General features: G+C 44.5%; 1 protein-coding gene across 1 annotated transcript in view; it reads left to right on the top strand.

Moving 5' to 3' along the window:
- The first annotated feature begins 386 nt into the window (after positions 1 to 386).
- FGD5 (FYVE, RhoGEF and PH domain containing 5) overlaps positions 387 to 23,823 on the top strand; it is a 272,449-nt gene continuing 249,012 nt past the window's right edge. The window contains exon 1 of the mRNA XM_060239650.1: positions 387 to 688. Coding sequence (XP_060095633.1) covers positions 676 to 688 — 13 coding nt within the window. The 5' untranslated portion in view covers positions 387 to 675. The remainder of the gene's footprint in view (positions 689 to 23,823) is intronic.

Genomic DNA, 23,823 nt, shown 5'->3' with positions numbered 1-23,823 from the left:
CCACGCTCTCTCTCGCCTTGCTGCAGAAATGCCTCTGGGGCAGTGAGTTCCGCTGAGCCAGAGTCCTGAGGAGGGGGGGCCCTCCATTCCCGCCGGGGAAGACCCCCCTCTTCCTCCTGCCCGAGAGAGGCCGGCTGGCTCCCGGCCTCTCCCGCTCGTGGCTCCCCGGACCCCGGGAGCCGCGCGGTCTCTTTAAATCTCGGCTGCTTGGTTTGGGCATCCTGCGCGGCCCCCTCCCCTCGCCGCCGCGAGTCAGTCCCCGCGTGAGCAAAAGGGCTTCCTCTGCAGGGAAGGAAGGGAAATGCCTGGCGGCCGCCAGAGGCACAGCACAAGCAGGAGAGGCGCCGCCGCCGCAAGCGCCCGCGAGGGCCCTCGGAGAGCGCGGCCAGCCGGCCCGTCCAGTTGCAGCAGCAGCAGCGCGGTGATGGCAGCGACGGGGCAGGGCGGCCGGGGCTCCCCGCAGTCCTGAGCTCAGCCGCTGCCACCTCCTGCGCTGCCTCTCTCGCCCCGCCACTCGCCTCCCCTCCCTCCCTCCCTCCGCCCAGTCCATCCATGCCCCGAGCTGAACTTTAGCCGGCGGCTGCTGCTGGGGCCACCGGGAGAGGCGGCCGGGGAGCGGAGCATGATCTGAGCCGGGGGGCCGAGAGCCCGTCGAAGAGGGCCACACGCCGGAAGATGAGCGACGCAGGTAAAGGGCAACGGCGAGGGAGAAGGGCAGCCCGCGGGGGGTCGAGCCTGGCAGAAAGCAGCTCCGCGGCCCCGGGGAGGGGACGGCTTCTCTGCCCGGGGGCCACCAATACGGGGCTCCCTGCCTGGGAGAGAGCTTGGGACCAGCTACCTCTTTGGCGCCCCCCCCCCCCAATTGCCTGGATCCGCGAAGGGGAAGGGGCGGCCCCTCCTCCTGTCTTTTGTGTGCCTCGCAGCGTGATGCTAAACGGCGTGACGCCCTTCGAAGCTCGCTGAGTTCAGTGTACTTTGAAAGGTGTAACTGCTTTGGATTGCCCTGCAAAGGTATGAAGGTAAAGGTGCCCCCCTGGATCAGCTCAAGGGTTCATCACGTCCAGCATCCTGTTTCCCACAGTGGCTTCTTTCTTTCTTTCTTTCTTTCTTTCTTTCTTTCTTTCTTTCTTTCTTTCTTTCTTTCTTTCTTTCTTTCTTTCTTTCTTTCTTTCTTTCTTTCTTTCTTTCTTTCTTTCTTTCTTTCTTTCTTTCTTTCTTTCTTTCTTTCTTTCCTCTTCTTTCTTTCTTTCTTTCTTTCCTCTTCTTTCCTCTTTTCTCTTTCCTCTTTTCTCTTTCTCCCCCCGAGGGGAGAGAAGGGGGGAAGTAGGAGGACTCGGCGGGGAAGCCGAGGACGAGACCTCGGGGGCGGCTGAGGTGTCACCTTAACGACTTGCTAACTTTATGGCGTCCTCCGGGGGTTCTGCTCCCTTCCCTCGCTCAGCAGCTGCCGGCGGCTTGCCTGAGCGAGGCGGGAGCGAGGCGGCCGACTGCTCGGGCGGGCTGGGGGTCCCCTCAGAACCTGGCCCGCCCAGGGGAGGTGCGCCGGCGGTGCCCAACTTTCTCTCTCCCGCGCCCCGCCTGCCCGGTGGAGCGGATCTCTCGGTGGATGGCACAGCCTGCTCGGAGAGGAGCCAGGCTTTGCGAAGCTCCCTGACACTGGCCTGTTTGTTATGCCGCGTCTGTCTCGCTGCAGTTTGTTTGGCGATCTTCCGCGGGGACACAGTCGCGGTTGAGGGTTGGGAGGGCGGGAGATGCCCCTTTGCTTCCTCCCCTGCCCCTTGGAGGCGAAAGGCTGACTGGCAGGAAAAGGATCTTGAGAAAAGCCCGGGTTCCCTTTCAAACGGGACCAGTTGCCTCTTTCCTTATGACATGCGCGGGGATTGCCCCTGTGAGTCACAAAGCCAGGCTCCTATTACTTCTGGGGTTTTGCTCTCTTTCCTCAGGTGATCAAAGTTTCCTCTAAGCTGCAGAGTCTTGTGAGCAAAAATTCTGCTTTGCGAGCTACTGGTATTAAAGTTGTGAGCTGCTGCATAAATTAGTGTGCTCTGGGGTCATCCTTCCTGAGCTGAGATAAAAATGTGTGAGCTGGAGGCTAAAAATCCATGAGCTAGCTCATTCTAACTCAGCTTAGAGGGAACACTGCAGGTGATCACTTTCCTCAGGTAAGACATACCTCTGTCTCTTTCCAGCAGAGACTTGGCCATTCCAGGACTTGAGGGGGATGCTGTTAGTCTCTCTCTCTCTCTCTCTCTCTCTCTCTCTCTCTCTCTCTCACTCACTCACTCACTCACTCACTCACTCACACACACACACACACACACACCATTTTACTGGTAGAACTGTCAGTAAACAGTAGGCTGGCATAGGAGCCAAGCTACAGCCTTCAGGGTGGCACTGCTGAATTAGGGATTGATTGTAGCTGTCTCAGTCATTCCAATGAATGTGGAGTTAAAAGGGATGGCTCAGAGGTTCTGAGTTAACTATTTTTTTACCCTTCAGGCCATTCTCAGAAACCTCCTCCTTAACATGTCTGTGTCTGTCTGTCTGCCTGGCTCTCATGCATTTTTATCATGCCCTCCCTCCAAAAGAGCTGAGGGCACTGTTCTCTGCCAGAGCTGAGTGTGAGAGAGTGTCTCCCCATGTGAAATGCAGGGCAAGAGATTCCGCGTGTGTGGGAAAGAATTCCATCAGAAATACTGCAGCAGGCCAACTAATCAAAACCAAGTAGTATCTCAAGAAGGTGTCATAACTCAGACTTTGATGGGCTTCCTCTGTAGTGAACAGAATTGCTCCATCTTGCTTAAGAGAATGCTCACCAGAGAAAATTGCTTGGGTTTATTGTAGGGCATGCCTGCATTTGGGTTTTTTTGCTTGATGCAGGCATTCCTCATGCTTTTATGGAGTTCCTGAGCTTGTGCTGGTCTATACAATCTGAGATGTCAAGTCTTTATAAGATTGCCTACTGTACCCTCCTTTTCTTTGGAGAGAGATTTGTAAATGAGAGAATCTCTTGTTCTGGTGGGGTTTTTGTTCTTCCTGTTGACACTGTGTTGGCACTTCCTCTTTGGACTTGCTTCCTTCCTTCCCATTCTCCAACATCCTGGCGGCTTTAGTTAGTACACTGGCTTTTAAACTCTCTCCAAAACAAGATTTTAAATCTTTCTTCTGTTCTCAAGTGTAAAGATGAGGTTGCTGCAGTGCTTACACAGAGGTGAGTCCCATTGAACTCCATGGGATTTATTTCTGAGTGTGCATATTTTGGATTGTGCTGGATTGTATTCGGATGGGTGCCAGACAGCTACAGAAATTAAGATTTTGATCATTATAAGAAAATATTTCTATAAAATGTTAATAGTGAACTCAAAGGGAGGGTAATGTCCAGCATAGCAACAACAAATGACAATACTTTAATTACACTACATTGGTTTCATTTAAAATTTGAGCACATGAAGCTGCCTTATTGAGTCAGGCCATAGGTATCTCAAGGTCAATGTTGCCTACTCAGACTGGCAGCAGCTCTCCAGGATCTCAAGGTAGAGGTCTTTCCCATTACTGCTACCTGCTCCTTTTGAATGGAGATGTCAGGGTCAGGGATTGAACCTGGGACCTTCAGAATGCTAAGCAGAAGCTTTACCACTGAGCTATGCCCTCTCCCCTTTCTTTACATCTCAGAAGCACAAGCATTACTGTTTGTGGCTCTTATTTATATAGGTGTTTAATATACCTGCAATGTGACTTAATTCTCCCCTCCAGGACAGAAATGATTGAGAAAGACTTTCTCAGAGGTATTGACCTCTGGAACTTCTTTATCTTCTGCTGGAGTGCGAGAATGCATTGGAGGCCAGCTGACTCCAACTGGGGAGATCCATGTTGAAACTTCTGGGGCACCATGAAGCTCCCTTGGGCCAGTCACTGTCTCTCATCCTAACCTACCTTATAGGGCTGTTGTGAAGATAAAATTGGGGGAAACACAGTGTACCCTGCCCTGAGTTCCTTGGAGAATGGGCAGGAAATGTTGGGTAAATAGCCTTGCTCTCAAGCATTTTGATATATAGCTTTCTGAAGCTCTCCTCTTGTTCTGTACCCCACTTCCAAGAGAAAAAAAAGATGCTGTCTGACATGATTTTAAAAGCTTGCTCAGCAGCCATTGAGAATCATGAATTGGCATGTGAATGTGTTTCCCCTGGGACAATCCTATTTGGCAGGAAGGTGAGCTAACTCTTCTGACTGAACAGCATCCCTGCCAAGTTGGTCTGTCCCTTTACTGCCCTTCCCACTTCCCTCTATATGAGAAAGTGAAACCAGGCAGCAAATTACAAAAACAAACTATCCATTTATAAGCTTTCTAGCCACTCCCCAAAGTTGGAAATAACTCTATTCAAATTGGAGCCTGTATGGTATCTGGAAATAGCATAATATCATAGAGTTGGAAGGAGCTGTACAGGCAATCTAATCCAATCTTCTGCTCAATGCAGGATCAGCCTAAGCCCTAAAGCAATGAGTGTTAACCAGTTGACGTCTTGACTACTAAATTTCCAAGCTGCAAATTCCAGGGCTTTTTTTGTAGCAATAACTCCTTTGCATATTAGGCCATACACCCCTGATGTAGCCAGTCCTTCTGGAGCTTACAGTAGGCCCTGTACTAAGAGCCATGTAAGCTCTTGGAGGATTGGCTACAATCAGGGGTGTGTGGCCTAGTATGCAAAAAAAAAAAAAGCCTGCAAATTTCCTATTTGTCATCCTATTTATATATGTAGGGATACCATTTAGGATGGCAGTACAGCATCATCATCCCTTTTCTTGTGTTTTATATGGCATGCAGTGTTTCCTCAGGAATATTTGTATCCCTTGTCAACTCAGTGGCTTTATATACATTTGTACATTTAAGTGGGCAGAAGTACAAACTGTGCATGTTTGTCCTGTCCCAATGTTATCATGGGGGGGGGAGGGGTTTCTATCCAGGGTTTGAGTTTGTTTTGAAATCTTTTCCCCTACCTTCTCTCCTCTTGTTAGAAACAGTGCAATATAACCAGAAGCAACATCTGCTTTATGAAAGGACCAATGTCAAATCAAGAGCAGAAGTGACTGAGGGGAAATTACCCGGGCAGGGGAACTATTAGGAGGGGTTGAATTAAGTTAATATATTTGCAGGAAAGTACAGAAAAACACACAGCTTCCATCATAAGCTGTGTGGTTATCTGGGGATCATGGTAGCTCCCAGCCAATGTTGAGGGGGGCCATGTGCACCTGCTGCTATACCCAGGGTTTGGCTTTCATTGGATGGTGGGAAGTGCTAATCTAGGTGGGTGGGGGAGTTAAATTCAGTGGAACTTCCTCCCATCTATGTGTTCATAGCCGTGGTGCCTCAGCCATTCTTAAAAAGATCACAGAAAACAGAACAGATTGGAACTGAAGTTCTTTTTCATTTTAGTATGTCCTCATCAATTGATGAAATATAACTGGTAAAAATATGTACTAGGGTATACATTTTGCTGGCAGTGTTTGTCTCATATTATATTATTGAATTACATTTATGGGTGATAAAGAAAATACATAGTAAATGATCTGATCTATTGATTGGCCTCTCAACAGCCCTAGGTTATTCATTTCTCTTAAGGGGAAATTGATTTAAATAACTGCATTATGGCACATTTTCACTCAGTCAAACAGCTTCTGCTCTGCCATTTCTGCCTAAATTTCAAGGAAATCTTTAGTACTTGCAATTACACATAGTACTTTTTTAAAAAAGAAAAGAAAGAAAAAAGCCTGGCTGTTACTTTAATGAGCATTTAAGACAAAGTAGGCAATAAAATAAACTCAGGTGTTGACTCAACGGATCTTTTAAACATTAACAACCATTTTAAAAAGCTTTTGCAAGCAACCAAAGTTTATACTTGAATAAATCTGTTAATCTTTAAGATGCCACCAGACACCTCTTTATTTCTCCATCATTTGTATAGTTCTTTTAATCATTGCTCAAATACATGTTTGTTTTTTGGTGGTGGAACATGTCATCTAGTCACAACTAATTTATGGCAACCCCTCAGGGTTTTTAAGGCAAGAAATGAACAACTTCCTTGATGGTCTCACACCAACCAGGGCCAACCCTGCTTAGCTTCTGAGGTTTGATGAGATTGGGCTGTCTAGACAATCCAAGTCAGGACATATAATTGTGTGCTGTCAAGTTGCAACTTATTCATGGCACTTCATGGTTTTCAAGGCAAGAGATCAGCAGAGATGGCTTGCCATTGTCTTCCTCTGCATCTAGGTACTGAGCACAGCTAACCGTGTTTAGCTTTCAAGCTGTGGCAAGATTGGGCTGTGCTGGGCCTATTAGGCTTGTCCTGTTTACTTTTACCTTCTGCATTTATGAATTTATGTTGTGTTTGTATGCTACTTTTCTTCCTTTGGTAAATTCAAGTGCTGGGAGGAGGGGTTCTACAACTAACTTTGTCAGCTCACCACGGGCAAGGACATTATTTACAGTACTGTATGGAATATGTCTCAATTAAGTTAGTGGGACTTGTAAGAAAACATGGCTAGGATTATGCCCTGTGTATCTAATGAGAACCCTCAACTTCTCAGAAGCCTGTCTGTCTTGCTGCTTTTCAAGCTTGTCTGAAACCCAGTGGGCTGAGGTCCTACCTTCTCATTCAGCTCAGTGTTGAGCTGGAGGGTAGGGACTTCTCCCCACAGACCCATGGCCTGGAAAGATCTGAGCTTCATCAGTGACAGGCCTCTAACCCTTCCATCTGAGAGATAGGCAGATAGGCACAAAGGGCTGGACCTCCCACTAGGCAACTTAGGCGATTGCCTAGGGCATTGCCAGTCCAGAGGCACAGAATTCAATCTCCTGGACCTAGGGTTGCCAAGTCCAATTCAAGAAATATCTGGGGACTTTGGAGGTGGAGCCAGGAGACTTTGGGGGTGGAGCCAGGCTGTGACAAGCATAATTGAACTCCAAAGGGAGTTCTGGCCCTCACATTTAAAGGCATGGCACTCCTTTTCAATTCCTCCCTTCCATAGGAAATAATGAAGGATGGGGGCACCTTCTTTTGGGGCTCATAGAATTGGACCCCCTGGTCCAACCTTTTTGAAACTTGGGGGGTATTTTGGGGAGAGGCACTAGATGCTATACTGAAAATTTGGTGCCTCTACCCCAAAAAACAGCCCACTCAGAGCCCCAGATACCCACAGATCAATTCTCCATGATTTTCTATGGGAATAAATCTCCAAAAGGAATTTCAGAGTTCCCAGCAGACATTTCCCTCCCCTCCCCACGCTTTCTGATGACCCTGAAGCGGGGGGAGGGCCTCCAAACCGGGGGATCCCCTGCCCCCACCTGGGGATTGGCAACCCTACCTGGACCAGAAGGAAAAAGATTTTCCTCCATGCACCCCAGGGGTGCAAAAGCAGGGAAAAGGGTCTCAAAGAAGCATGGGGGTGGGGCTTTCTTCCTGCTTTTGCACACTAGGGAGTCTCTGAGAGGTTGGCAGGGTAACCCCTTCTCTGGGGTCAGGCCACAGTGGCAGCCCGATCTCTCCACCCATAAGAGAGAAAGGAGTCTATTTTATCTTATGGGCCCATAGGATAGAATGGAGAGATCAGGCCACTGCTGTGGTGTGACCCTCCTCTAGTGTCGCACCACAGGCCCATAGGATAGAACTGGTTATCAATGTGTGTGGTGGGAAAGTAGTTAGTTGCCTAGAGTGCAAAACAGTCTAGGTCTGGTTCTGTGGGTGAAAATGAAACAAAGTACCCCCCCTCCAAAAAAAAGTTGGAATACCTTCTCAAAATGGAAGGGGGGGGGGTATAAAAATCCAGTTGATCCTGACATTATTTATTTTTTCATCCTGGGGTTCTGTTAATGACAGCTCAGATGGTTTATGAAATCACTAGAACTTCCCTTTCTGGAATTATTTCCTTGTAAATCACTTCAGACCATCAATTTAACAGTCTCTAAAACATATGGGAAGCAGGTCACAAAACATATGCTCTAGATTTATCTAAATTCTGAAAAATGTTAATATGGCTTATCTCTACAGCCTATTAAACTGTGCTTTATAGGCTGCTTAAGATAGCCCGAGGAGCAGAAATTAGCATATGTAGACTTCATCCCAACACAGCACTTCCAAACTGAGTTAAAATTAACGAGGATAGAGATTTTTTTATTTTACTGTAGTCAATAACAGTGGATCTCCAAAGTTTTGGTCTCAGTTTTATTGGAACACTAAGAACTCCAGTGCCATGCACAGTCTTTCTTATGTTAGGCACAGTAGCACTTTGTTTAACTAAGACCCATCTGCATTCATCTGGATTGTGTCCGTGTGCCTTGATTCAGGGGATCCTTTGGCAAACATCCTGCCATGGACCACTCAGTGGAGCAAAAGCATTCTCTTCCACTTAAATGTCAGGGACAGCTTGATATGCATTGTCTCTAATATTGACTTAAACATGAAAAGTAATTGGTTGGCTTATTTAAATAGGACATGGGGCTATCTGAATGAAGCTGCAGTCCTAGTCTAGTGCTTAGAGTCTTTATCTGGGAGATGCAGGTTCAAATAGTCAGTGTGAACTTATGTAAGTTTGCTAGGCGTGGCCACTCTCTCTGAGCCTAACCTACCTGTGGTTGTTGTGAGGAGAGTATGGAGGAGCAGAGAGTGAATAAAATGGGACTAAGTTTGAGTAAATCTGTTAAGAATTGCTTTCTAAGAGATTGGGGGCATTTTTTTTTTAGAGGCAATGGTTTCAAATGGTTTTCTGGGATTTCCTGGAGCATGCCTGCCACTAGGGCTTTTTTTGTAGAAAAAGTCCAGCAGGAACTCATTTTCATATTAGGCCACACCCCCTGACATCACCATTGTTTCACACAGGGCTTTTTTAAAAGAAAAGGCCCAGGAGGAACTCATTTGCTTATTAGGCCACACTCCCGATGCCAAGCCAATTGGAACTGCGTTTCTGTGCTTTCCTGCTCAAAAAAAGCCCTGCCTGCCACCAGTACTGGATCTTCTCTAGCAATAGGCAACCTTTAGAGGGTGTTGGGTGGGTTGTAGGCTGCACTCTCAGTTGAGGCCTGCATGGTGCAATTTAAATTGAAAGGAGACATCAGTGGGATTTCCATGGGACAACTCAGCTGCTCTGCCCTTATGTGTTCCCCTCTGCTGCCCTCCCACATGATTGTATTCCCAGGAGAGAATCACTAGTTTGTGTGGCTCTTCCTTGTACATTTGTGCGAAGTTGCAGCAGGGATTTGCACAACTGACCTACTACCACACAGGTAGGAAGGAGATATTGGGGCTATCAAGAGTCACCACAAGTCCTCAGACAAAGATTCCAAATAAGCATTTCTCTCTCTCCATAAACTGAGGATTTGCATCTTATTGAATTGCAAGAAAATGACCAAAAAGATGGTCAAGCTCTATGAGAGTTGTGATGACCCTGCAGTCAGCCGCCCTGAGCCCGCTTCGGCGGGGGAGGGAGGGATATAAGAATAAATTTATTATTATCATTATGTGTAACTATCTATGATCATGGAATTTGGGGTGTGGCTCAGAGGTACAGCACCTGTTTTGCAGGCAGAAGGTCCCAGGTTGAATCTTAGGTAGCAGGTGTTTGGGGAAAGATCCGTTTCAGCCTGAGGTCTCAGAGAGCTGATGCCAATAGACCAGTACTGAACTAGATGGACCAATATTCTTCCACCTGTTCAAATATGGAGTTACCATTGCCAGTTTTATGTAAAAGCAGCATTTACTTATTTGATTTATTTATATACTTCCTCACAACAGTATGGCTTTTGAGGGTGTGTTCAAAACAAAGCCTCAACCAATAAAACCAAACAACAGCATTAAAACAGTGAAATAGCAGCACTGATTTCTTTAAAAACTTCATGATACCAGCAGATAGAAACAGCAACAAAGATTTGATTTAGTAGCAGTAAATATTTAAGCAGAAGAACCACAAAGGAGAACCACTGAAGTCAGTGCAGGGCCAATAAAAACCAAGAAGCAGAGCTAAACATATTATGGGCCAAAATGCACAATATGTGTGACACGAGTCAGGTTGTGGATATCCTCTAACTTGTAGACACACATATGATCAGCAGAATTCACCTTCAGAGTGTTTCATTGTTTTATTTGGCTCAGGAGCACTGGGGAGGGGGGCTTCAGGCTTCCCTCTCACACCATTTGCCCCTTCAGAAACAGCTGTGGAGGGCTATCTGACTGGCGTCAAATGTTTCTGTGTATTGGCCTTGCATAGACTCAAAGCACTTAGGCGAACAAGAATGTTTTTACCTAGCACTGAAAATTAAACCATGATGGTGCCAGACATACATAACAGAAGCTCTGAAGCTCTGGAGTTTCACAAATGAGGTACCAGCACAGGAAAAGCCCCATCCCACAAGATAATCTGCCTTACTTCAGTAGACATTGTCAACAGGACCTCTGATGTCATTCTTAATGTCCAGACAGCTTCATCTGGGAGAAGATAATTTCTGATGTACCATTTCATACACTCTCTTCTAGTAGTTTCAGATACAATTGATCAACATGGAGATAGATACAGGTGATGCTTGGATGCTCAGGCTCCACACATTAATGGAGACTGGGCCATCACTGCATGATAGCGATCATTCACCTCTGCAGCAGAAAATCCAGGTGCAAAGGACTGCTATAGCTACAATGATAGTATGTGTGGATGTGTCCTGGGAGTCCAGAAGGACAGTAATCAGTGTTAATGGAGACAGCCAATGGCTAGTATCCAAAAAGCTCTGAGCTTCTATAACACCAGTGTTTTGCCAGTTCTTGATTCTCCAAGCAGCCTTTTCTATCACTTTGATAACTGCCCTGGTGCTCCCCTGAATCTTGAAAGTGCCATAGGCTGTATTGTGAAAGAGGGTGCCATATATGTGAAGCTGTGTTCATATGTGAATCAGACCACTAGTCCATTAAGCAAAGGAGTCTCTGCTCTGACAGGCAGTGGCTGTCCAACAGTGTCATTCTAAGCAAACCTATGCATTTTAAATCTGTTGAAGTCAATAGGGCATAAATATGCTTGGGATTGCACTGCAAGTCTTGTACCAAGATCTTTCCTGGCATGCAAATTGGAAATGTCTGAGATTGAACTTGCAACCATTTGGGTGCAAAGTATGTACTCTACCACTGAGCCAACAACCCTCCCAGTGCATGTGTGGAACATTCTTCATGTGTCAGTTGTAGGAGTGTTTAGCTAACAGGCAGTAGGGCAGCTGCCCTGGATCCCACACTTGGGAGACCCAGCTGCCCCACACATACTGGAAGGAGCGGTAGAAGAAGAGAAGACTCTTGTCATCGCTTGCACCTGCCCCATCTGAGGGTCTGAGCAACTGGCTTCCAGTATCAGTAGTGGTTCCCACTCATCTTGCTTGGCCTTGGCAAGGGAGGGGCAATGGTGAGGCAGCAGTGATTCTGGGACTCCATTCTGGACATTTGCCCAGGACCCCAGATTCCCCCCTAGTCAGCTGCCACTTTAGGGGAGTAACAGGCCGAATTATAACTTTTTTCAATGATGATAGCAACATCCTTACCGTTGTTGTGGTTTCTCACAACCCCTGCAGATGTTTACAGTGTTTTGAGAAGCATGTGTAACTAGAGGTTTGGTTTGATTCAGTCAAATACAGATTCAAAATCTAATCTACTTATCTATCACATCATCTCACCAAGGAGTGGCATACATTATTCTTCCCTCCTCCATTTTATTTTCACAACCATGCTGTGATAGATCCAGATGGGCAGCTGTGTATGCTGTGAGATAGGGTAGGCTGAGAGAAAATGTTTGCGCTGAAGGCAGCCTTGAACAGGCTGAACAGGGATTTGAACTCACATCTCCCTGGTCTTAGTTTAACTGTCTTAATATGCAGGCACAGAGTTGCTGCCACTCATCCTGTGGCTAACAATTCCTTTCATTTTAATCCCTTTCAGAACCTGAGGGTAGCATATGTAGTTCCCTCTACAATTATATTCTCACAACAACTTTAGGAATTAGATTAGGCTCAAGGTACATGACTGGACCAAAATTACTTATTGACTTTCTTGTTCTCAGGGGGATTTAAAATCCAGCCTCCCTAAATCCAAATCTGACACTCTAACCACTGCCCCACATTGTAATATAAGAGGGCAAAATAAATGTATCTACTTCACACAGGAATTAAAAAATCTATCTGTACAACTTTCACCTTTCTTGACAGTTGTTGCCAATCTTAGAGATCGTTCCATGAGAATTCCTTAGAGATCATTCCAACGTAGAGGGTTTTATGGAAAGGGATGTAGTCCTGCTGGAACCTAATCTCACCCAGATGAAAGGGGACAAGCAGAGGAAGAAGCAGAGGCTGTCGAGGAAACCTTAAACAATAATGGGAGGAGAAACATAAGAAATAGTCAGATCCCAACAAAAAGTTTTCTTTGGTAAAGGGTGTTTTTCTGTTCCCCCTTCCCCCAGTTCAGTGACACAGATCTCGAAACAAACAGGCATGTTTACCATTTTAGAAACTTGTACACTTCTCATGGCGTAATGTTGCTTTTGTCCTTCACAGTGGAAAACCTCTTTGCTGGCCAACTGCAACGGAAGCAGGAATGTATTGACAGTAGAAACCCCTCCCCCCATGCATCGATAAAAGAGTCATTACAGCTCTTTATTCTGGGAGATATCTGGTTTATTTATTGGTGGTGTTTTTCTTAAAAATGGCAAAGTCCCCAATATTTGGACTAAGGAGCAACTAAGGAATGAGATTCAAAAGATCTCAGTCAACAACATGATCACAGGGACAATAAAACACTATGCTGCAGAGTGAGGGTGGCAGGTTTAGAATGTTAGAACACAAAATATTGAATAAAGTCAATGAGAAGCTGTGGCTGCACATAGTTCCCCAAAGGCTTCCCTACCATCTGGCTCATGCCACAGATAAAGTTCTTGCAGCAAGCGACACATTTCCCATCAGTGTCATAAAGAAGGATCACACACCTTAATCCTAGCCTGGGAATTTAAATAAGAAACAAGAACATATCGGTGGCCTTTTACCCTACTATTCCATATGTTCTAGGGAAGCTCAATTTAATCTCCATAAAGTCAAAGGGGGAGTAATGGGTACAGATGCTGTATTCCAGCTATAAACACAAATTTCTAGATACATTAGTGGAAGATAGAGATATCAATGGCTATTGGTCATGTTATCTTGAATGGTACCTTTGGGGAAAGACACACTATATATCTGTGTAATAGAAGTTGGAACACACTCTAAGGAAGGAGGTGGCATTCATACCCTGTTTGCATGAGGCATTTGGGTGGGTACAAATAGGAAGATAGTTGGCATGGATCTCGGTCTGATCCAGCAAGGTAGCTGTATTCTGATATATAGGCAATATGTTGCTAATAACTAAGAGAGCAGGTATGGTGTTGTAGTTAGACTTGCTGGACTTACACTCTGTGAGATATGGGTTCAGATTCCCACTCTGATTTGAAGGTTACTGAATGACTTATTGGGTTAGTTATACCCTCTTAGCTTAATTTACCTCACAGGGCTTTTGCAAGGGCAAAGGGGAAACTCATTGGAAGAAGAGTGAGATTAAGATGCAGTAGAAAAATAACTAGTCTTTGCTCCTCCAATGATTTGTAATAATTAAAAAAAGAGCCTTAAAGTGACAACAATTGGTTATCACTAGCTTTAAAGAGAAACCGATTCATTGGGCAATCTGGGGCAGATTACTTTGCCTTGCAACACAGTTTACCTGTCTGTAAAATAGGAGTGATATTTAATTGCTGGGCTTGTGATGTTTTTCTACTGGACAAGTTTCTGTTATAACCAGATTGTAGTTGTGTTTATAATGAGTGGCTAGTATGGGGTTTAATGACTGATGCTTGAATTAGGGTTGCCAACTCTGGGCTGGGAAATTCTTAGAGACTGGGGGAGTGGACACTGGGAAGAGTGGGATTTGGGCAGAGGAGGGGTCTCAATGGGGTGTAATGCCATATAGTCCATCCTCTGAAGCAGCTGTTTCCAGAATAACTGATCTCTGTGGTCTGGAGATCAGTTGTAGTCCCAGGAGATCTCCAGGCCCCACCTGGAGGTTGGCAGCACTAGCTTGAATCCATATGGTTAGCTATGTTAATATTTTGCTGTAGTATCTACCCACCCCATAATTTTGATTATAAAGATCTCTACAAAATGATTCTGCACTCTGTGCAACTGAGAAGTAAGATCTGATGCATGACAACTTATGCTGGATTTTTTTTTTTGCTAACACAGTGGACTTCTGTGTTATGTTTCATTGAACAAAAGCTGAGAAAGTGGACTGTTGTTTACATGGCACTACAGTGATGCAAGGGAAACCCATATGGAGCACTGGGATAAACAAGGCTGGGGTACTGGTAGTTCTCGTGTGTATCTCACCCCAGCAGAAATGGAGCAAGTCCTGTTGTGATATCCTTAGCTGGGGTGTGGTGAAGAAAGAGACTATTCCTCCTTCTTCAGCAGCTAAAACAGAACCAATAGCTGCCAAGATCATCAATCATAAAGCTTTTGTGAGCACTAACAGTGACTTTAAAACAAAAGAAAGCTGCTTGCCAAGAAGACTTGCCCTTTATGGTGTTGCTCTTTAAAACAAGCAAAACAACTGCAGGAATTATTTGGGGAAGGTGAACTTGCATTGACTCTGATTACAGTTCACTGTCTTGGCCACAAGCATGCACCATTGCAAAGAACTTGATATGGCCAGAGAAGGGCATACGTAAGACCCACTGTGTTAGGAAAGAACACAAGTTCAATTCTGCCACTGAAATCAGTTAGATTTAGGGTTGCTAAGTCCAATTCAAGAAATATCTGGGGACTTTGGGGGTGGAGCCAGGAGACTTTGGGGGTGGAGCCAGGAGACATTGGGGGCGGAGCCAGGAACAAGGTTGTGACAAGCATAATTGAACTCCAAGGGAGTTCTGGCCATCACATTTAAAGGGACAGCACACCTTTTTAAATGTCTTCCTTCCATAGGAAATAATGAAGAATAGGGGCACCTTCTTTTGGGGCTCATAGAATTGGACCCCCTGGTCCAATCATTTTGAAACTTGGGGGGCACTTTGGGGAGAGGCAGTAGACACTATACTGAAAATTTGGTGCCTCTCCCTCAAAAAACAGCTCCCCCAGGGAGAGGGGGGAAGAGAGGTCTAATTACTGAGCCATAACCCTGGCCCCCTATTTCCATCCAGTTTGGGTACTGATCAATGTTCCCTCTAAACTGCAGAGTCTTGTGAGCAAAAAAACTACTTTGTGAGCTACTGGCATTAAAATTGTGAGCTACCGGTATTAAAGTTGTGAGCTCCTGCATAAATTATTGTGCTCTAGGGTCATCCTTCCTGAGCTAAGACAAAAAATGTGTGAGCTGGAGGATAAAAATCTGTGGGCTAGCTCACACTACCGCAGCTTAGAGGGCACACTGGTACTGATGCCAGTCTCCACCTTTCATCTCCACACACAAAGCCTGGACGAGCCCGAAGAGGCCGCCGGGAAAATGATCCCTTCCTTCCGCTCCAGCCTTAAGATAAACAAACAGCACCTTTGAGGAGGGAAGGGAAGAGTCCCCACAAGAGACCCGGAGAGGAGGTGGCGGAGGAGAGAGAGAAGGGAAGGGCCAGGGCTGGTCGTACCTGCGGCGAAATAGAGGGGGCTGGATTTCCTGCCGGCCGTGTCTCTGCCGTTCACGTTCTCTGGCCGCACCAGGCGCTTCACACGCTCCACGTCGCCGGCCCTCCCTCTTTCGCTCCCCCCTTCCTTCCTTCCTTCTTCACAGCCCCCCCCCCACTTTCCTCACAACCTGGAATGGGGCATTGGGGTTGAAAAAGAGGCGTCTGTGGGGAGGGTGAGAAGACGAAACAGGAAGGGGAGAGGAGAAGCTGGTGGGATTGGGGCTGGGTGGGAAGGGCCGCCATTCCCCCCCGCTTTCCAGATTTTTGCCGAGCGGGGGGAGGAGGCTCCAAATCTGAGGTCCCCCGCCCAGGCGGGGGATTTGGGAAGCCTAGTTAGATTTATAATTGGAATGGACCATGTTCAAACTTGATTGGAAACTGATATCTAAGCCTTTTTATTGACATGCTAATGGGATATTTTTAAATCTGTATTTAGCAGGGTTGCCAGGTCTGTGTTGGAAAATACCTGGAGACTTTGAGAGTGAATCCAGGAGAGGGTGGGGTTTGGGGAGGGGAGGGGCCTCAGCATGGTACAATGTCACAATACCCACCTTTCAAAAAAGCCATTTTCTACAAGGGAGCTGATCTCTGTCAGCTGGAGATCAGTTGTAAAAGCAGGAGATCTCAAGGCCCCACCTGAAGGCTGGCAACCCTGATAGCAATTCATTGACTTAATCTGACTAATTAATAATTAATTTACTTAAGTTAATTTGAGTAATTAAATCGTGGAATTCACCACCAGTGGGTGAACTGGTAGCCACAAACATAGATGTTTTTATAAGATAGAAGAGGCCCATCAATGGCTACAAGAGCTGGTGACTAATAGAACCTTCATGTTCCGAGACCAGGGCTTTCTTTGAGCAGGAACAGAGTTCCGTCTGGCTTGTTGTCAGAGGGTGTGGCCTAATATGCAAATGAGTTAATGCTGGGCTTTTTCTACAAAAAAACCAATGTGTGAAACAATGTCAGGGGTGTGGTTTAATATGTAAATAAGTTCCTGTTGGGCTTTTTTCTGTCCAAGACAATAAACTTCTGAAACACATTGCTAGAAGGCAATATCATGGGAAGGTCTTGGACTCTAAGTTAGGTGGTGGCTGGAGATCTCCTGATTACAATTGATCTCCAGGTGACAGAGATCAGTTCACCTGAAGAAAATGACTACTTATACCCAATAAAATCCCTCCCCTCCCCAAGCCCCACTATCCTCAGGCTCCACCCATCTCAAAATCTCAAAACCACAAGAGGTTTCAGAACTTGGAGCTGGCAACCCTACAAACCCTGTTTATTGGCCCCATGGGGCAACTATGTGACTACTGTATGAAACAATGTTAGACTAGACAGTCATTCACCTGATCCATCAGGGCTCTTGTGTACTTATGTTTGCTGTCATTGTGATAGTATGTGCTGTTGAGCTGAAGAGGTTTGGCTTAACAAATGATAAGAAAATGTTCACGTTTCTTGGTCAAGGTTAAGCTTTTACAATATGCCAAAAGAATATGTATTACATCTTATAATAATTATTACAGCTAGTATACGATATTACATCCTATATGTATTACATGGGCAGCCCAATCCTGAGAACCACCATGTAGCTGCGCTCAAGCATAGAACTAGTGTAGGCGGCCGCAGTCGGCTCCCAAAGGGAAGACGTTATGCCAGGCAGGGAGGGGGAGCGTGGGCGGACAAGCGAGAGAGAAGCTTTCACCATGGTGATTCCACCCATGCTACGCCATTGGCCTGCTGCCGAGGCAGGGGTGGGGGAGGGACAGAGTCATGCAGAACCACGGGATCGGCCAGTCCGTTGCATGTGACTGGGAGAGGGGGTGGAAAGCCTGCGTCTGAGAGGCCATCAATCCCCTCACACTCTCCTGCTGTCAGAGACTCTGCCAATGGCAGGCAGATGGGCAGAGACATGCGCAGACATACAGGAAGCACAAAGCTCAGGAGTTTGCTGCCATAGACAGTGGCTGGAATGTGTGTCTGGGAATGAGCAGACCTCCAACAGACACCCCCCACCCAGAGACCCCCTGAGTCTCCCTGCTGTCCCCTGCCATGTGCATGGAATACCTCCCCCGGGGGCCGCAGAACTCAGCGCAAGCCGCTGAGCATGCATCCACTTAATCACCCCCTCCCTTTGTGCCCTGCGCACAACAGCTCTGTGGGGTCAGGTAGGCAATCAACCTGGCCAGGCTGAGGGGCGGCAACCCCCCTCCCCTGTCCAGTCATGCGGGGGCAGTGTGGCGTCTCATAGCCCTCTCCCCACCCACCCCCAGGAACCAAGTGTGCCCACCCTCCCAGGCATTCCCTCAGAGAGGCCACTGACAGAGTGGCGGGGGGGAGGCGCCCAGGGAACAAGCAGCAGATGCCAAGCAGGAGACACAACAGAGGGCACAGCTCAGACTTTATTTTTCGGGAACAGAGTGCAATGGTTTCCCCAGTGCACGTTGGGCAGTTTGGCTGGGGGCAGGGCTCCATTCAGAGCAGCGGGCAGGAACAGCTGAGGGAGTGGAGGGGGGGGGGCACCACACACAGAAGCCTCTGTCTTGGATTCCCACCTGCAAAACAGAGACAGAGATCAAATTTGAAAATGTTATTGGTTTTCTAGAAAGTTGAAGGGAACGGGTAAGAGGGAATAGAAAATTATAGTTACAGATATCAGTATCGTTATTATCTAATCTGCATGTAATATACTTTCTTAAGATACAAATATTATCACATGTTATTATCTCTTTACATTAAATCATCAACATCTAAATAATATGTTTTAGTGATTGTAAGTCTTCTTGTTAAAATGTCTAAGTTTACGTTTCCAATACAAATGATATTAAAATAAAGAATACAGGAGAAAGGAGATAAAAGTTCACACCGAAGAATCTTAAGAGTCTTGAGCGTCTAGCCAAACATATAGTTTCACCCAATATTTTCTTGCTTCTTCCTTACATTTCCCAGCCAACAACTGGGATAAATAGTCCAGCTCAGCCATTTCCAGAATTTTTCCCACCAAGTCCATTCTCGTGGGGATCTCCTGAAGCTTCTGTCTCTGTGCCAAAAGAATCCTAGCTGCTGTGTTAATGGGCTCCAACAAATGTCTCATCTCTTTAGAGTAGTCATCAGGATATATGTTCAATAAAAATAGTTCTGGTTTAAATTTAATCTGTGTCTTCAGAATTTTCCGTAATAGTTCATGGACCATTTTCCAATAGTCTTTCACCACCCCACAAGTCCACCACATATGATAAAAGGACCCAACATGTTTAGTACATTTTCAGCATTTGTTAGACATATTAGTATACATTTTACACTTTCTGTGGAGTTATTTACCATCTATAAAACATCTTGTACAGATTTTCTTTAAACGTTACTGACTTAGTTTTATATTGAATTTCCACAGCATCTCCCATTCTTCTAACATAATATTACAACCCAGATTTTTCACCCATTGGACCATACAGTCTTTTACAATCTCATCTTGCATCTTCATCTTTAATAAGTATGAATATAGCTTGGAAATTACCGTATTTTTCGCACCATAAGACGCACTTCCCCCCCCAAAAAAAAGTGGGGGGGGGAAGTGTGTGCGTCTTATGGAGCGAAGGTACCATACGTACCTTCCGGGGGGGGATCCGCTGCCTCAGTCCGGCGCTTCCCGCGCCTGCCTGGCTCCAGCCCTGATGCTACAGCAAGCATCAGGATCGCTCCCTCCGCCCTCCGATCCCAGCGCTTGCTTTAAGCATCAGAGCTGAAGCCATGCAAACAGGCAGGGAGAAAGCACGCCGCCCGCTCCACAGCCAGCGCTTGCGAAGCGCTGGGTTTGCGGAGGGGGTGGGTGCTTCCTCTCTTCCTGACTGCCTGGCTTCAGCTGCTGCTGATAGCAAGGGCTGGGATCGGAGCCTCCGCCCCCACCGCAAACCCAGCACTTCGCAGGGAGCGATCTCGCTGCTTGTCTCCCAGCCAGGCACGCAGGCGCGGAAAAGGCATGTTTCTCTGTTCCTATCTGCCTGGCTTGCTGGAAGAAGGTGGAGCCAGGCAGGCAGGCATGGGGGAAGCGCTGGGATCGGAGGCGGAGGCAGTGGATCGCCCCCCAGGAGGAAGGTGTGTCCTATGGACCGGAGTGCCTTATAGTCCGAAAAATACATTGTTTTTCTTGAGGACCTAAAAAGATTTTGTCAAATGGATATTGTTCTGTATTGAAGTCTGTTGTCTTGTCTTTGGCATATCTAGATTCAACTTGTGTTCTCAACCACCAACTCACTTTAATGTCCATATTTTCTAGCTCTTCCCTGGTTTTCAGTTGGTTTTCATTTTTCAACAGTTCTTCATATCTATAACTCTGGTTAGGTTTCAAAAGATTTGGAGGAGTGAATGCTTCCACTGGAGATACCCATCTTGGAATTTTCTGATAAATTCTCGGTTTTAGCCACGACCATGTATGATACAGAGATTTCTGGAACCAGTGGTTTTTAAAGTAAGAGTGTCTTTTTAGTCTTTGATACCATAAATATGCATGCCAACCCAAATTAAGGTCATAACCCTCTAGCAACAACTGTCTCCTGTCATCCAATAACACCCAGTCTCTTACCCAAGAGAGCACAGAAGCTCTGTAATACAATTGCCAATCTGGGATGCCCAAACCTGCTCTCAGTTTAGAGTCTTGCAATATCTTTAGCTTAATTCTTGGTTTTTTACTATGCCAAATATATTTAGATATCATCTTATTCAGTTCTTGAAAAAACTCACTGGTTAAAAGTACTGGAATAATTTGAAATAAAAATAACAGTCTTGGCAAAATGTTCATCTTTACTGAGGCTATTCTTCCCATTAGGGATAAATTCAAATCTTACCATTTTCCCAAGTCTTTTTTAATTTCTTTAAGTAATTTATCATAGTTATCCATCTTTAAGCTATTGCACTTATTTGAAATGTGTACACCTAAATATTTAATTCTTTTCTCATAGGAGAATCCTGATTTTTGTTGGAGAGATTGAATTTGTTCTGTCGTCATATTCTTCGTCAAGAATTTTGTTTCACAATAATTAATCTTCAGTCCCGCCCATTGGCCAAATTGGTTGATCTTTTTTATCAAACAATCAATTGAATCTATTGGTTGCTCTGGTATAAAGACCAGATCATCCACAAAGGGTCTCAATTTGTATTGTTCACCTTTAATCACCGCTCCCTTGATACTTGTATCTTCTCTTATTTGGTTATTCAATATCTCTAAACACAAAATAAAAAGGAGTGGTAACAGTGGGCAGCCTTGTCTTGTACCTTTTTGATTAGAAATTACTTCTATTAGTTCACCATTCACCATCACTTTTGCCTTTGCAAAGAGTATATTGATTGTATTGTTCTCAAAAAGTTCTCACCACATTCCATTCCCTTCAATTGTCGCAACATAAATTGCCAACGGACGTTGTCAAAGGCCTTCTCTGCATCCAGACAGATTAATGCCAACTGTTTCTCTGGATGGTTCTCATAATATTCCATTATGCTACATACTATTCTAACATTATCTTTCAGGTATCTTCTAGAAAGAAATTCTGCCTGGTCTTGGTGTATTGTGGACTGTAAAACCTTCTTCAAGCATTGTGCCAATATTGTGGCAAAAATTTTGTAATCCACATTTAAAGGAGAAATTGGCCGGTAGTTTTTTATATCTTTCAAGTCTACAGGCTCTTTTAGAATTAAAGATATTGTAGCTTCTTGTCATGAAACTGATATTTCGTCTTCCTCTTGAATTCTTTCAATAAGATTTTTAAATGGCAACAGAAAGGGCTCCTAATAAACTTTATAGAATTCAGCAGGTAGGCCATCTGGACCCAGTGCTTTACCATTCTTTTGAGATGCCATTGCATCTCCCACTTCCCTTATTGTTATTGGTTCATTTAAATTTTTTTGTTGTTCTTCTGTGAATTTACTAAGATTGTTTTGTTTAATATATTCTTCTAAGTCCACCTTTTGGACTTGCTTATCTTCATATAGTCATTTATAAAATTGTTCCACAATTTGGCGTATCTCCTGTCTTTGGACTTTCTCTTTACTGACTTAGCCGCCCTGAGACACTTCGGTGAGAAGGGCGGGATATAAGTCCACTAAATAAATAAATAAATAAATAAAATTTACTATTTTCATCTTTCAATACTGGTATTATTCTTTTGGCATTCTCTTTTCTCATTCTATAGGCCAACCACCTTCCAGGTTTGTTAGCATGTTCAAAAAAGTTTTGTCTGGCAAATCTCAATTTTTTTCCTCTGTTTTCTCTATAAGCAGTAGATTAAGTTGATGTTGTATTTTTTAAACTTTATTTTGAAACTCCTGTTTTGTAGGTTGTGCTTTTAGATTCTTTTCCGCTTCTCCTGCTTGCAACATTAGTCTTTGAAAATTTTCAGTTCTTTCTTGACCCCGTTTGGTGGCTGGCAGAGTAATATGTAAAGTCTTTCAAATTTGGGTAATTTGTTCTCCATGCATGAACTAGTGCCAATTCTTCTACAAGCTTCCAAAAACTTGTTGGTAGTTGGAGACCTTTGGCTTTAGTGTGTTTGTGTGTGTTTTTTATCCAATTGTCTCAGAAACTGCATTAAAGTCTTCTACTATGCAGTATTCTGCATAGTCCAAATCTGACAACCTAAGACGTAAGTTTTTGAAAAAAATCTCTTGGTGATCATTCAGGGCATAAATGTTTGCCAATAAAAATTTTTTATTATCCACCATAACTTCCACTAGTAAAATTCTTCCATCTTCTGAAGCATACTGTAATTGTGGGTTAAATTTGTCGTTAATGTATATTGCTAATCCCATTTTCTTTTTATTTGTAACTGTTGCTGTAAACAAGTTGCCAAGTTTTTTATTTTTTAAAAAATGTTGATCTTTTGCCAAAATATGAGTTTCTTGTAAGCAAATTATATCCATTTCCAATTTTGTTAGATATCTAAAGGTCTTCCTCCTCTTTATAGGAGAATTAAGTCCATTCACATTAATAGAAATTATTAATGCCATTCTGGATCTTTCTTATCACTATCTTTTTATCTTTTTTAGTCTGCAATCTTGTTGGATATTTCCTTAATTCACTTGGATCCTCTTTATCTGAGACTTCTTCTTCCTCCTCATCTTCCTTCTTTTTCTTCCCCTCTTTTTTCTTAGCTTTCTCCCAAAAGTTTTGAGCTTTGAAAATAGAGTTTATCCTATATCTGTTCTCTTCATAGGTAAAGAGTAAGCCTTCCGGCATTAACCATGTATAAGGTATTTCTCTTTCTCTCAAAAAGTTTGTCAGGGTTTGATATTCTCTTCTCCTTTGTCTGACTGGCCATGGCACCACTCTCAAAATTTTCACCATATTTTCTGCTATCATCACTGGTTTATCTCTCGCTTGCTTCAAAATATTGTCTCTGATCTTCTTTCTTGTGAGCTTCAAATGGATTTCATTAGGCAGTTTATTCCACCTCGTGAAGCTTGATGGTACTTGCTTAACTTGATCAAACTCTTCTTCCATCTTTTCAGGTGTCACCTGTAAGATTTCTGCTAAAGCTTCACTTAGTATTTTCTGAAAATCTTCAGTTTTTTTCTTCTGGTACATTTTGGAACCTCAGTATATGGGCTGCTCTATCTATCTCTAACTGTAGAAGTCTACTGTCCTATGCTTTCTATTCTTTTTCAAGCTGTTCCACCTTTTGTGTGTTGTCAGTCACCTGTGTATCTAGGACCTTTAAAGCTTTATTGGTCTCTGCTGTCTGTTTTCTGTTCTCTTGAAGCTCTTGTTTGATTTCTGCCATCTGCTCTCCTGTATTGTCCACTTTGCCAGTCAGCTGTGCTATGGCAGTTAATAGAGTATTTTACATCTCTTTCATGTCCCCCTGCATGGTTGTAAACTTCCCTAGGTCAGATGAAGAACTGGGTGAGGGGGTTGGTGGTTTACCTTCTTGATTTTCTTTTGTTTTAATTACCTCTTTAAAGTCAATAACAACTTTATTTTCCATCCTTATTAATATATTTGCACTCAGCCACAAATTTTGTGTACTGCCCTTTCAGTAGTCTGTTTTGGAACACAGTGTTCCTATTTATATTAATTGAGTTAGTATCTATCAGACAGTGTCAATATTGTGCGAAGATAGTAGCTTG

The sequence above is a fragment of the Heteronotia binoei genome, chromosome 5, assembly GCF_032191835.1.
Source record: "Heteronotia binoei isolate CCM8104 ecotype False Entrance Well chromosome 5, APGP_CSIRO_Hbin_v1, whole genome shotgun sequence".
In the NCBI taxonomy this organism is placed as follows: Eukaryota; Metazoa; Chordata; class Lepidosauria; order Squamata; family Gekkonidae; genus Heteronotia; species Heteronotia binoei.
The sequence above is the reverse complement of the archived record's forward strand: the minus strand, read 5'-3'. Positions and strand labels throughout refer to the sequence as shown.